This window comes from Peromyscus californicus, unplaced genomic scaffold (assembly GCF_007827085.1).
Source record: "Peromyscus californicus insignis strain IS unplaced genomic scaffold, ASM782708v3 Scaffold_18__1_contigs__length_77618521, whole genome shotgun sequence".
Taxonomy (NCBI): domain Eukaryota; kingdom Metazoa; phylum Chordata; class Mammalia; order Rodentia; family Cricetidae; genus Peromyscus; species Peromyscus californicus.
This window is the reverse complement of record NW_026294480.1, coordinates 53241165-53255131: the sequence shown is the minus strand read 5'-3', so window position 1 is coordinate 53255131 and position 13967 is coordinate 53241165. Positions and strand designations below refer to the sequence as shown.

General features: G+C 43.4%; 1 protein-coding gene across 2 annotated transcripts in view; it reads right to left on the bottom strand.

Moving 5' to 3' along the window:
- Positions 1-1239: 1239 nt before the first annotated feature.
- Positions 1240-13967, bottom strand: part of LOC128113619 (baculoviral IAP repeat-containing protein 1e-like) — a 38521-nt gene continuing 25793 nt past the window's right edge. For both annotated transcript variants that reach the window (XM_052743435.1, XM_052743433.1), the window contains 5 exons: positions 12946-13113; positions 10825-10977; positions 10437-10523; positions 8184-8348; positions 1240-6541 (listed from right to left, as the gene is read on the bottom strand). In XM_052743435.1, coding sequence (XP_052599395.1) covers positions 6177-6541; positions 8184-8348; positions 10437-10523; positions 10825-10977; positions 12946-13113 — 938 coding nt within the window. In that variant the 3' untranslated portion in view covers positions 1240-6176. The remainder of the gene's footprint in view (positions 6542-8183; positions 8349-10436; positions 10524-10824; positions 10978-12945; positions 13114-13967) is intronic.

The following is a 13967-nucleotide window of genomic DNA, read 5'->3' as shown; positions in this document are numbered from 1 at the left end:
CCCCCTGGAACTGGAGCTACAAACAAGTGTGAGCTGCCATGTGGGTGCTGGGAATTGAACCCAGGTCTGGGAGAGCGGCCAGTGCCCCTAACCACTGAGACATCCCTTCAGCCCTCCTTGCTCCACCTCTTGACCTGTGGTTGACTTTATTTAATCCTATTTACAATAGTCAAGCAGAAGGCTCTTGGATTAAAGGTATGAGCTAGGGATGAACCATACCACACCTAGAAACAGGTTTCTCAAGTAAATAATGCGATCTCAGGGTTCACAGTGTGATCAAATATCCTGCAGCAATATGCATATTTGAGGTATATCAGGCAGGTACATAGTGATGTTTCAATATATATTGTGATATGCTAAATCATTATCAAGTGAATTCATTGTCTTAGTCAATACTCTTTTGCTGTGAAGAGACACCATGATCATGGCAAATCTTATAAAGGAAAACATTTAATTAGAGCTAGCTTACAGTATTAGAGATTTAGTCCATTTTCATAATGGCAGGAAAAATCGTGCATGCAGGCAGGTGCGGTGCTGGAGAAGTAGCTAAGAGCTCTAAAGCCAGATCAGCAGGCAGCAGGAAGAGAGAGACTGGGCCTGGCTTGAACATTTGAAACCCTCCCCCTCCTCTCCCCCCTCCCCCTCCTCTCCCCTCCCCCTCCTCTCCCCTCTCCCCCCTCCCCCCTCTCTCCCCCTCCCCCTCCCCCCTCTCTCCCCCTCTCTCCCCCCTCTCTCCCCTCTCTCCCCCCTCTCTCCCCCCTCCCTCCCTATGGTTTGCCTATGGGTATGTTTGCATCACGTGTGTTCCCAGTGCCCATGCAGGCCAGAAGGGGGCAATGGATCCTCTGGAGCTGGAGTTACAGATGGTTGTAAGCAGTCATATGGATGCTGAGAATCAAACCGTAGTCTTCCAGAAGAGCAGCTAGTGATCTTAACGGCTGAGCCATCTCTGCAGTGACATGCCCCCTTAGTTTTTTTTTTTTTAAAGCTAGGGGGACGGGAGGGGGGAGAACAAGGGAATCCGTGACCGATATGTAGAACTGAATTGTATTGCAAAATAAATTAAAATAAATTAAAAAAAAAAAAAAAAAAGCTAGGTTTGATAATCATAAATTCAAAGCAGATTAAAAAAAAAGATTCCTCAAAAAGGACAGACACTTTTTGCAGAAAGAAACTGTTCTCAGACAACTACTGAACAAAAGACTGCTTACTCCACGGCACCATCATTCATTTTTTTATTGGTATATGCATATAAAATATTCATGAGCCGGGCGGTGGTGGCGCACGCCTTTAATCCCAGCACTCGGGAGGCAGAGGCAGGCGGATCTTTGTGAGTTCGAGGCCAGCCTGGTCTCCAAAGCAAGTTCCAGGAAAGGCGCAAAGCTACACAGAGAAACCCTGTCTCGAAAAACCAAAAAAAAAAAAAAAAAATAAAAAATAAAATAAAATAAAATATTCATGTTCCTGGGTTAATATTACTTTAAAAAAAAAAACTTCAGGAAAGAATATGGCTTCTGGCTGAGCTGTGGTGGAGCACGCCTTTAATCCCAGCACTTGGATGGCAGAGGCAGGTGGTTCTCTGTGACTTCACAGCTGGCCTGGTCTACAGAGTGACAGCCAGGGCTACACAAAGAAACCCTGTTTCAAAAAAACCCAACATATATATAGATATATAGATATAGATATATATGAATAGGTAGATATAGTTTCTATAAGTTAGTATTAAAGAACATGAATGAAACAACTCACTAGTCAATATTAAGACATATCTGCTGAGTAACGGGGGCTGTGTTTAAAAGGGACTGTCCATAAAACAAGTAACACACACAGTGACTTATACAGTCATTTGCCTATGGACTGCAAACCCATGGACTCTTCCTGTTATCAGAGTTACAGTCAGAACCTGGGCCCTGGTGGCCCCATAAGGTAGGCGAAGCCTCCTGCCCTCAGTAGGTCACTTAAACAGAGAAAGGGTAGTCACCAGGATCACACTGGGAAGGGAACAAAGAGGTCCAGTGACCCACCCATGTCCATCTTCAGGTTCTTACTTGAGGTTTAGGGTTAAATACAAGGCAGGAGGACTGCATAATTAAGCAGTCCCTTTGAAGGGGTGCTCCCCCAACCCTCTTGTCTCAGATCCAGTGTCTCCTGCAAGGTGGTCTGGCACATTGTCAAAACTGAGTAACATCTCTTTCTAGGAGACAAGTTTCTTCTAGCATAAGAGTCCCCAGAAAATTCCAATTGCTTGATGACCATTATTTCCATAGTCTGTTAGCCCAAGGAAGGGACCCAAGAGTATTCATTCTTCCCTGAATGGACGACTATATTTGCAGTCAGAAAAAAATCTATATTTATCACAACTCAGCCACTCTCATCAAAGTCTTGCAAGACCCGGAGGGCCTACCGTTGACACACTGTAACCTTCCCAGGGTCTGGGGTGGGCTAGCTAAAGTCAAATTTCCTGATCAATGTCTGCCAATTCACACCAGTCAGCTGCCCAGCATCACTAACTGCAGTGGCTTCCCAGCACCTGGGGAGCGTTTAATTAATTGCAAGCCCTTCTCAGTCCTGACCTCGACTGACCTCGCTCAATTAGCCTTACAGAATCCATCTCAAATTCACCCTCCTTCAAGTGAGCCGACCCTAGCTAGGGAGACATTTTCATTGCAGTCGAATCTGTCTGTTTATCAACAGGCAGTAGTGACTTGAGAAACCCAAGGTTAATTGCTGTGGTCCTTTTTGTCCTTTGAGCCAAAGAAGTTGAGAAAGAAATATTATTTCTTGTTTCGCGAAGCATTTGGAGACTCTTCACCTTTGTTACAGTTTTATATTTTAAGTATGTCTTGCATGGTTTGGCCTTGTCTCCATTACAGATTTTCAAAGGCTTGGTATCTTTTACAGCCGGATCATGGACTCATTTCCCCATACAGCTTTTCTTGCCTTTCTATTTAGAATTGTCCTTTCCCTGCCTAATAAATGAGACTTGGCCACAAATGCTTTGGTGCTCTCTTAGTGCGGTGAAGGAGAGGATGGAGGTCCCGTCTACTTTCTCGAGCTGAGCACTGGGTGTCTTCAAAGAAACCACACAGGAGCCTTCAGATCTAGGTCGCAAGCTCCTCCTTTCTCTTGGAGGAGAGATGAAAAGGAGTTACTCCAAGACCCACCATGCGGTGAGAAAGGCACCGTAGGATCTGTACAGATAAAATCACATCGTTTAAAAAAAGAGTGCATTGTACACACAGAACAGTGTGTGACTGTGAGAAGCCAAGGGTGGCTGTCAAGAGTTACTGCACACTTTACAGAGCTTAAAGGAAGAAATTCAGTGATGTCTTGTGATGGGCCCTAAAAACATGTATCCTTTTGAAGTAAATGGAGCTTTACAAGCTCGTTTGCCCAAAACTAGCTGTTTTAACTTCGTCATACTCTCAAGAAAAAGCTTGAGTGTATTTGTTGAGCGCTTGCATTTCAAGGAAATTAAAAATGGCTTAGTTTCTGTTCTGTGGCTATGTTTAGGAGTTGGCATGGCCTAGGGGTGTACAAACTGTGGCCCCAATTGTTACTATGTTATAAAGTCTCCCGCTCTGGGGTGATCTGAGAATGTGACCGGATTATAACTAGTTCTCTGCCCCGGTAGGTACCTGTTCAGGCCCTTGCAGATAACAAAGGGGAATTTTAATAGATTTTTTAAACCAAGTGCCACAACAGGCAGCTTTTGTCTGTCAGTACTGGCGGGCGGTGGGGTGGATCTTTTGCTGAGCTAATGGCTACTGACAAGCTTTAAGGCTCTTAAGAAACCATGGGGCTCAACAAATGTTTTCACCAGAATCAGCAGGGAGATAGGACCCAGAGTCTGACAGGATCCCAAACCAAGATCCTAAAGCCAATATTTAGCCAACCAAAGAGATAAATGGTTGTGCCGTCCTGACTCTGTGGGAGATTTGAGTCAGATCTTTTAGATCTGTCCCATGTGAGGCTGGGTGTTTTTCCTGCCTGTGTTTGAATGTGGGGACTTCTCAGGCTTGTTTGTTTCATTCTCGGGCAATACAAAGGATTTAGAGTTAGGGAGTCCTAACACAGGAGGACTTTACGATGTGCTTTTAAGTTTATCAAGGGCCTTGTGTTTTGTTTCCTGAAGAGAAGTTGACAGTGTGTTCTTTTTAGTTTGTGGACCTGTTAGTCCAAACTTGGGGACAGACAGCCCTCGATACACTGCATGCAAGTCCAAGGAATCTTATGTGTGTCTTCCATCGATGTCTGAAGATAAAGTTGGATGATATTAATTTTTTCTGAAGACTTCCTTTGCTGATGTCACAGCCTGGATAAGGCACCATTTCTTCTCAGAAGTAAAGCTTATTGAAGTGAGTCTTAGACCCTGATAAGCCCATTGTAACAGAAACCCTGAGTCAAATGCTGAGTCCTTCATAGATGAAGAATTAAGCAGTAAAATCATCTCCATACTGAATTAAAGTAGACTTTCTAAAATTACAGTGTCCAAATCAAGAGTAAAACATGTAAAGTTCTGAGGGAGCATTGGTTAATTTCTGAGGTATTATTGTCCAAATAATATATATGGATAGATAGCTATATATTAAATAATATATAATTACATATATTATAAATACATATTATTTGGAGAGTATATATATTGGAGAGAGACTCACTATATAACGCTGACTGGTATCTATATCAAGCATGTATGATTTATATTTTGAGTTGCATTCAGTAAATGGTTTTATCTACAGAAATACTTGACGAAGGAAAACATATACTCCTACTACTGCGAACTCTCTGGACTCAGCTGATGCAGATGCTAGCAAAACATTTGATTTTGAGAATCTTGGGATTATAATTTTGTTTATGGCTGTCAGGACCTGTGCAAAACTCCACACACACACCCCTGCTTGCTTTATTGACAGATATAAGAAGGTCAAGGATCAGCGCATCGAGGGTTAGCCCTTGGTCTTTTAGCAGAGTGGGGCTTACATTGTTTCAGGGATCAAAGGCTACCGGAAGTAATTTGGGAAGCAGTTTAAAGGTTAAATCAGAACTGCAGTGGTTTGGTTGTTTCTGATGTTCCCCACGTCTGTACAACAAGAAACAATCCCCGCAGTGACACATTACCTCCTAATAGTGTCACTCTCTGATGACCAAGCATTCAAATATATGAGCCTATGGGGATCATTCCTATTCAAACTACCACATGAATACATCTAGAAGTGCTTACTAGATAGAATCAAATATACCAAGTACCGTGGATTCCTAAGAAAACCATGAGACCACTACATCACATGCAAAGATCTCAAAAGCCTCTGGAACAAAAGCAGTTTTCTCTAAGCCCACTTTCTTCCTCACATCGACAATGGATGGGAGATGGTGTGAGCAAGCATGGCCACACCAAGGCTGGTGACTCTACAGAAGCCCTGCAAAGACTAAAGAGCATCTCTGCAAAGAGTCCTCTGCATCCTGTGCTAAAGTCAGCTCGTGCTTCACCATGGGTGGGACTGACTCATCCTTAAACTGGCCATTTCTTACCTCCATCAAATACTCCTTAATACTGTGGCTTTTACATAGATCAGTGCTCCGTTCCCTGCCTGTTCCTGTTGACCTTGACAATGGAGGGTTCTAGGTATGAACCTTAGTGAAGCTCTAGTCTTTAGACAGAAGGACCATACAAGGACAGCTCATCATAGCTCCTAAGTTCAGTGATGGTCTATTTTAATAAATCACTGGACTTGGGCTGGAGAGGTGATTCAGGGATTAGGAGTACTTGTTGCTTTTATAAGACAAAGGTACAGTTCCCAGCACCCAAATGGAGACACTCAACCATCTATAACTCCAGACCCTGGGGGATTCAATACACTTTTTGGTCCTTTGCAGACACTAGACACCCATGTGATGCACAGACATAAATGCAGGCAAAAACACTCATCCATATAAAATAAAAATAATGGAAAAATTATCAGCCTTCCATAGTTAATAAGCAGTCTTGTATATGCAATTACTAGTAAAATGGTTTGGTGTTGGTTTTGGTTTGGAGGCATGGTCTTACTATATAACCCAAGCTGGTATCTCCTGCCTCAGTGTCCTAAATTCTGGCGTTATCCCACCCTCAGCTAAAGTGAGATGCATTGGAAAATTGGGTTTCTAGAACCACTGGTAGCCTTTGGCTGCATCCTTTACTTCTGAATGACAGGAGAGAAGGGCACTATCCATTTCCAGAAGACAGTCAAGCGTTGGGACTGAGGGTGTCTCTCCTTCACAGCATTAATCACTTTCATGTCCTCTTCATCCAGGAGCCAACTGAGCATCTCAAGCCTGGTGAGGCTGGGCAGTCGGGACACACACTGACTCAGAGCCTTGACAGTTGTGGCCTGAACTTGGATGGAATCTGGGATTCGCCTGCAGATGTTGAGCACTTGTAAGCTTGGCAGGTTGTCCAGGGCTTGAAAGAAATGTCTGTACCCTTCCTCTGTAATCTTGTGGTTCATTGAAAGATCTAAGGTCTCAAGTTTCTGGAAACCTCCACTGGTTGCTCCCTTGGCTGGAAAAGAAACATTTATGAAAAAAAAAATCCTGACGATTTCAGTAATGGTGACAAGTTATTGGTACCACTCCCACACCCACCATGATGAAAGTGGGAAATGCTCAACATGACGTTTTAGAGACCATTCTTTGAAAGCACTAAATGGCTGCTTGGTTGATAGGGAACCACCTGTCCAAAGCACAAGCAGTTTGGAGGAAGCAGAGGTCAGGAAGTTGAGCACACACAGCTTTGACTGCCATGGCAATGTGGACTTCTCTTCTTGTCTCACAGAAGGACATACGTCAAGGAAAGTTACAGTAGAAGAAACTGAGAAATTGTGGCAACAGCGTCTCCATTTTTGCAGAGTACAGAAGGTGACAGTCCTAACAGCTTGTCCTCTCACTGGCTACTACAGTGTCTTCCACCTATAGCCCAGAAGGGACTCCCTGGTTACTGAGAGCAGGGGCTCTGAAGGAAATGGAGCCAAAACATGGTGAATTCTCAATGGCCATGGACCCATGACTTTGGAAGTGAAGATCTAATCCAGCTTCAGGTTTGGGTTTTTCTACCCACGAGAATCATCAGAGTGCCTAACTGTAAGAGATTGACAAAACCTCCCAGAGCCAGAACATGAAGCAAACTCTGGTGAGGGTGAAAATGGGTAAACACCATGGAGAGGTTTGATCGTTTGTTCTTTAATTGTTTGTGCTCAAAGTCTCAGGTAACCCAGCCTAGCCTTGAACTAAGAAATCCTCGAACTCTTTAACCTCCCAAGTGTTGAAATACAGGCATGTGACACATCTAACCCAAAACACACTTTTAATCAATCTATGTAGGGTAACTCAGAAATTTCACCCTAGACATTATTAAACATGGATACTGTGTAAGAAAGTTCTTAGAAGCACTTCATAGATACCAACTACTAGAAACAACTCAAGTACCCAGTGAATGGACACACAGAGTGCAGATCAGTCAAATAATGGAATGACACACAGCAGTGAAATCAATCATTCTGGTCACATGTGTTACTAGGAATAGGAAGCACACACATATTTCAGACAAAACAGTGTCTATTGCACAGAACCCCCTTCCATGAGGAGTCTGTGGCAAATGACTCTATGGTAAAGAAAGCAGTGCAGCAGTTGTCTGTGTAGGAAGAGGAGGGCACAGTTGCAGAATGCACACAGGTCTGCGTCCTCATCTGGTTGACTCTACACTTACAATGTGAACAGGAACATTGATCCAGTTCTACGTTTCAGCTTGTTGCACATTTGCTTACATACTGTCAATATTCAATTGACTAACAGAGGATCTGCCAGGTGTATGGAACACCAACTGTCAGAACACAGATTTAGTGGTCCATGGTGCAGGGGTAGATCACTGATCTAGTGTGTGTCTGGGGCACTGATTTCAATTTCCAGTACTGGGGAAACAAACCACAGGTGGACGGCTTCTATAACCCCACTTAAAAAAAGGAGGCTGTTGACCTCCAGTCAGAACGGGATGAACCTATCTGCAGAACGACACGACATGAAACAGTGTGCTGGTGGAAATGAGGAACAGTTTGGAAGACTTTCCCATTCTAGACATTCGCAGCAGACAGCTCCAATGAAGCCACTGCTTCCACACAGGGGGAAACCCTTCTCTGAGGGAAACTCACCGATTTCCATCACACTGTCGTCATCCAAAGTCTCCTTAAAGGCAAGAACTCGGAGACACCGAAGCTGCAGACACTGCCAGACAATCAGTTTGGCCACTTGGTGAATCCCGTCCCCACTGGGAAGGAGCAGTTCCTCCAGGTTCCTGAGAGAACCCAGAGCCTGTGCTGTGGGAGACACCACAAAGCCATCCTCAGTAGTAGTCCCAGCATGAGCGAGCAGCTGATGGCCTAGACATCCTGCAGTCTAGGAGGCCCCACCCAGCAGAGGCCCTCCTTGTCACTGTGCTCTCCAAGGAAAGGAGAAGGGGTCAGCACACAGCTGCTCCCTGCTGCTCTCTGCAGCTGGATCCTCCATCCTCCCCCAACCTGACTCTTCACACAGGTCCAGGCTGTCTTTCCATTTCTGCTCTCTCTTCTAAAGCAGGGCCTCCACTGCAGGTCACTGTCCTAACTGCAGAGAGACTTTGGCCCCCTACCTTGCCATCCCACCTCTTCTAATCCCTCTGAGGAATCCATCTGGCTGTCCCATTCTGCCCTTTAAATGCATGTAAATTCTTTGTTCCACAGTGCAGAGACTTAGCACTCATTATACTCCATGTCTTTTTGGCACAATTAACATGTGATACATGCTAGTCATCATCTGGGTGCCTGATTCTGTCCCTGATATTTTAACACACTGAATTACCCATCTAATCTCCCCACAAACAAAACCCACATGCGTGCATCCACACACACCCTGTTCCTGTCTCTATATGAAGAGAAGAGAAAGCAAGGGTAAACTCAGGCTCTCTTTATGCATGGTAAGTTTGAGAAACATTGTGAAGATACAGTTCTGTACCCCATATCTGCATTCTCTTCCTTCCCTTTATTTAACTTGTTAGAGTGTTTCCCATGAAAGTCCATTATTTTCACAATCAGTTCTTAGGTCAAAGTACCTAAACTCTTCTTATATTTATCATTTTGTTGATTCTGTGTCATATTTTCTTAACCTTAAATAGAAGTTTAATATGTATTCCAGAAACCATTGAAACAAAAAGGACATTGCATATTTGGAGTGGATGCCAGACAATGACATTACACAGTGCTATTATGACCAAATTCTCTCCTAAGAGGTCAGTGAGTCTGAGAACTTTGCATTTAATGAGATCAAGTGTCAGGATGTGTGTGACCAACAATGATGGCATGTGGGGGTGATACTGAGCATCACTATGGTGTCCTCCTAACGACCAGCATAGCTGGTCCAGCTGACCCTCTGTATCAGCACATTCTACCCACCACAGGTTCAATTTTTATTACATTTAATTAATTGTGTGTGTGTGTATGTGTGTGTGTGTGTGTGAGAGAGTGTGTGTGGAGGTCAGAAGACAAGATGCCTAAGTTAGTTCTCTCCTCCTACTCTGCATGTCCTGCGGAGGAAGTGGCTTCAAGCTTGGCAGCAAGCTCTTGTAATGCTCTGAGCCATTTTGCTAGACCTGAAATAATTTTAAAATTATGTCCAAACATACACAGGCATTTCCCCCTTGTCATATTCCTTGAACAACACAATACTGTTTATGTAGCACATTTTGTATTAGGCATTGCAAGCAATTCAGAGATGGTTTGACGTACATGGACGATAGGGTCACATGCAAACACTACACCTTTTATATCATAGACTGGAGCATCTTCTAAATGTTGGCATCAGCAGCAGTCCCAGAACCAATCACCATGGATGTTGTTCCTGGCCGTTTTACATCAAACTGACACAAGCCAGAGTCATTTTGGAAGAGGGATGCTCAACTGAGAAAATGCCTCCACCAAATAGTCTTGTGGGCCTGTCTGAAGTGCATTTTCTAGATTGATAACTGACGTGGGAGGGCCCAGCTTACTGTGGGTGGTTCCACCCCTGGACAGGTGACCACGGGGGCTATAAGAAAGCAGGCTGAGCCGGCCAAGAGGAAAAAGCCAGCAAACAGCAGACCTCTGCTTCAGTTCCTGCCTTCAGGTTTCTGCCCTGATTTCCCTCAGTGATGGAGTGGGACCTGAGAGTTGAAAACTGAAATAAACTCTGTGCTCCCCAAGCTGCTTTTGGTCATGGTGTTTTATCACAGCAACAGAAACCCCCTAACCAATAATCAAGAGACAACCATTCACAGCTTGCTCTGTTGTGGGTTCACTGGAGAAGGTGGAGTGGGGGAAGGGGAGAAGGAGGAGGACGTGGGGGCAGGGGGCAGGGGAGATAAAGAATAAAGAAACACTGTTTTATAAACTTACCAAACTTTTCTGATGCTTCCTTATCTGGAAATTGTTGGCGTTTAAGATTCAGTATCTTCAGAGAAACAAAATTTGGCAAAATAGTGACTAGGAAAAGGAAAATAAAATTTAGTTAGTTCAGATACATTTCCTGTGACACAGAGGAATACCACTGAAGTAAGATGAAAGGTGATATAATATTCAGATTGAATTACTATGACTAAGCAGAGGAAACAATTCTGAAAATGAAATGGTTACGTGGTAGACACAGATGCACTTCATTGTTGTGAAAGACACACTGAAGTCAGGTGCTGTCACTGTTTCTGTGACACCAGCAGCCTTTTAATTCTAGAGTATTTAATGACTTGGTGCACAGGAGCATCTAAAATCAATGTTATATAGTTCTTACCAAATGGCATGGCTTCAAAGCATTGTCCAGAAAGCTCAATCTCTCTGAGTTTCTTGCAGGAAGCAAGCACAGTCATGAGAGACTCACAGTTCCAAAAGAAATCACATTCCAGGTGGAAAACATGAAGATTTGGAGAGTTCTGGATCAAATTAACTGGAAAAGACGAAGGATATTCAGAAACTAGAGAAGGCTACAAATTCCCATCAGAATTGGCCTCTCAATCCACCAGCTCAGCCACAGCAATTTAACAGGCAGTGACGCACTGAGCTAGTGCTCAGGCCACACTGGATTCTGCAATGGACTAACGAACAGATAACGTGGGAGAAGCTCCCGATGCTCTCTGGATCAGTTTTCACCTCTCAAAGTTCAAATAGGGGCTCACCATAGACTAACAATAACCCCAGTACCAGACACAGTAAACTTCCCTTCAAGTTTTTGGTCACAGGTTCCAAGAGAGTCCCCAAACAATACAGACTTCACTGTCGTTCACACACACACACACACACACACACACACACACACACACACACACACACACACACCATGAATCTGAGACCATGAATCTGAGACCAAATGCATAAAAGCCACCTTTACCTTTGAACCCTAATGTCTCTGTATTTGTATATTGCATTTATGTAATGAAAATTCTATACAAAGTAACATAAAAGGAAGGATAATTCTGAAGCATAAATTGTTGAAGTTTATTTTTTATTTAAAAATACCTTATTATATGTATCTATTTGTGTTTGTGCTTGCTCATGCACCCTCAAACTATTTTGTTTGTTTGTTTTTGTTTTGTTTTGTTTTTCCTGTGGGAGATACTTTATAATCGAGTCATCACAATAGATGGTGGTTTGGAGCTTTTAAAAAGTTAGATTGCTGAGAGTCAAGAGGCAGTGGCATTTGCCCTCATGTACGGAATACCTAGTTTTTGAAGATTAATCAGTGAGGATACACATGTTTTCCTTTTGATTAGAAACAGAGTCTTAATTGAGACCAGTTGGAACAGGAATCTATCACAGTGTTTTAAGAGTACAAGGCATGCCATGTATTACAAGAGTGAGATTTTTTTTTCTTTTTTTGAGTCAGAGTCTTACAGTGTAGCTCTGACTGACCTCGAATTCAATGATTTTGAACTTGGGGTAGCCTTCCCCTTTAGCTTCTCACATGCTAGGGTTACAGGTGTGCAGCGCCATGCCCCACCGTGATGATCTTTTGCATGTCAGCTCCAGATTGACATTTTTCTTAGGCTTCAGTGTTCAGTGTGCACCAAATCAAGCGGCCTATCATATTTTAAAGCATTTTGCTAAATGATGCATTTTAGAAACATGGCTGCATAGCTGTCCATCAAGCACGAGGCTAGGCTAGGGAGAAAGGGGGGAAAGGGTTCAGATTGCTACTTATAAGATTTCCTTCTGCCTCGGCAGGCAGATGTGTAAGTACAAACAGCTTGAAACCAAAACCAAGGACACTACAAATAATTTTGGAGAGGAAGATAAGAAAAACAAGGTGTTTGAGTTAAGGTGGCATGTTCAGCAATGGAGTTCGGGAATCCAGTGCAGTACCAGGTTGAAGGCAGGGCTTCAGAGGAAGAGAAAGAAAGCCTAAACATCAGGGCAACATCAGGACAGGATGCCCTGTAATTTGCTTAGTAAAGATGTAGGAAGAAGAGAAGGAAAGATTAGGTTTCCCTGAGTGAGGACACAGAACAGCATCGGGCTTAACACAGCTGCATGGCTGTGCCTACAACAGCAACGGCCTGAAGATACACTAGCTGAGCTGAATAAACCTGAGCCAGTCACTTAATGTCTTTCTTTGTGCCTTCATTTCCCCAGATGCACAGTGTCAACGGTCACAGTGCCTTCCCTCACACAGTGAGTGTGAGGAGTGTGTTAGGATTTGTGAAGCGCTCAGAACAGTTCTTAGCATATAGTAAAGACTCAAGAGTTACAAATCAATCTCCGAGGAAGGGTGCCATTCCTACACCTTCCCATGGACATAGTTTATGCTCTCAGGCCCACAGAAGTTTTAACTAATGATGATTTCATGATTCTAACAATTATTAGCCAAGTAGCTTTTCCAGCTGAAATATGACCTGGGAGGTCCAAGCGCCATTCTTACCCAGTTTGGAGAGGTCAGACTCTGTGGAAGTTTGGATGGATAACTTCTCCATGTGGTGGAGGTTTGGGAAATCTCCAGGGATGACTGAAAGCACATTTGGTATGACAGCTAGTCCCACAGACAGTTCTTTCAGGCTCAGAAACTTGTCCAAGTTAGCGAAGAGTTGATCTGGGAAGCAGCACATAGTTTCCATCACTCAAGAGTCCCGAGTGGGTGTTCTTAAGTGTGCTGTGATTTTTAGATATTTTCATAACAAAACATCTCAGAGATCCTAACATCTGTTTAGGAAGCACATCCATGAAGAACCTGCTGTCTGCAGTATCTGCTGGTCATTGAGCATAGGAGAAGCTCCATGGTGCTCTCCAGACTCACAAAATTAATAAGACAGCTCCCCAACCAATAACAGCGTGGTAACAACTGGTTTTGTACATGTAAAAGAACACAGTTAGACTCTTACTCTAACTCACAAAAAAGTAACAAATTGGATCAATGACACACTTAAGAGCTAAAACTATAGAACTCTTAGAAGAAAACAGATAGTCCTCACAACCTTAGATTTCATGATGGATCCTTAGATATGCTATAAAAAGCAGTAGCAAAAAAAAAAAAAATTGGACCTGGGGTGGCTATTCTTGGTTGTTAACTTGACTGCATTTAAAATTAACTAAAACCTAAATGGACTGGGCACACCTGAGGGATTTTTTTTCCAAATTAGATCATTTGAAGTGGGGAGATCAACTTCTAATCTGGATTTTGGAGTGGGAAGATCCATCGTTAATCTGGGCCTCTCCTGATAGTCTCTATAAGGACATGGAAGAAGGAAGCTCTCTCTTTGCCTGCTTGCTCTCACTCTCCCTAGAAAAGACATTCATTCACTGGTATTACAGTCTACTTCTTTAGGATTCTGGCATATTGATGACCAGCTGAGACATCTAGCCTCATAGACTCAACAACTACTAGATTCTTGGACCTTCTATGGGTAGACAGCCATTGTTGGACTAGCTGGACCACAGCCTGTAAGC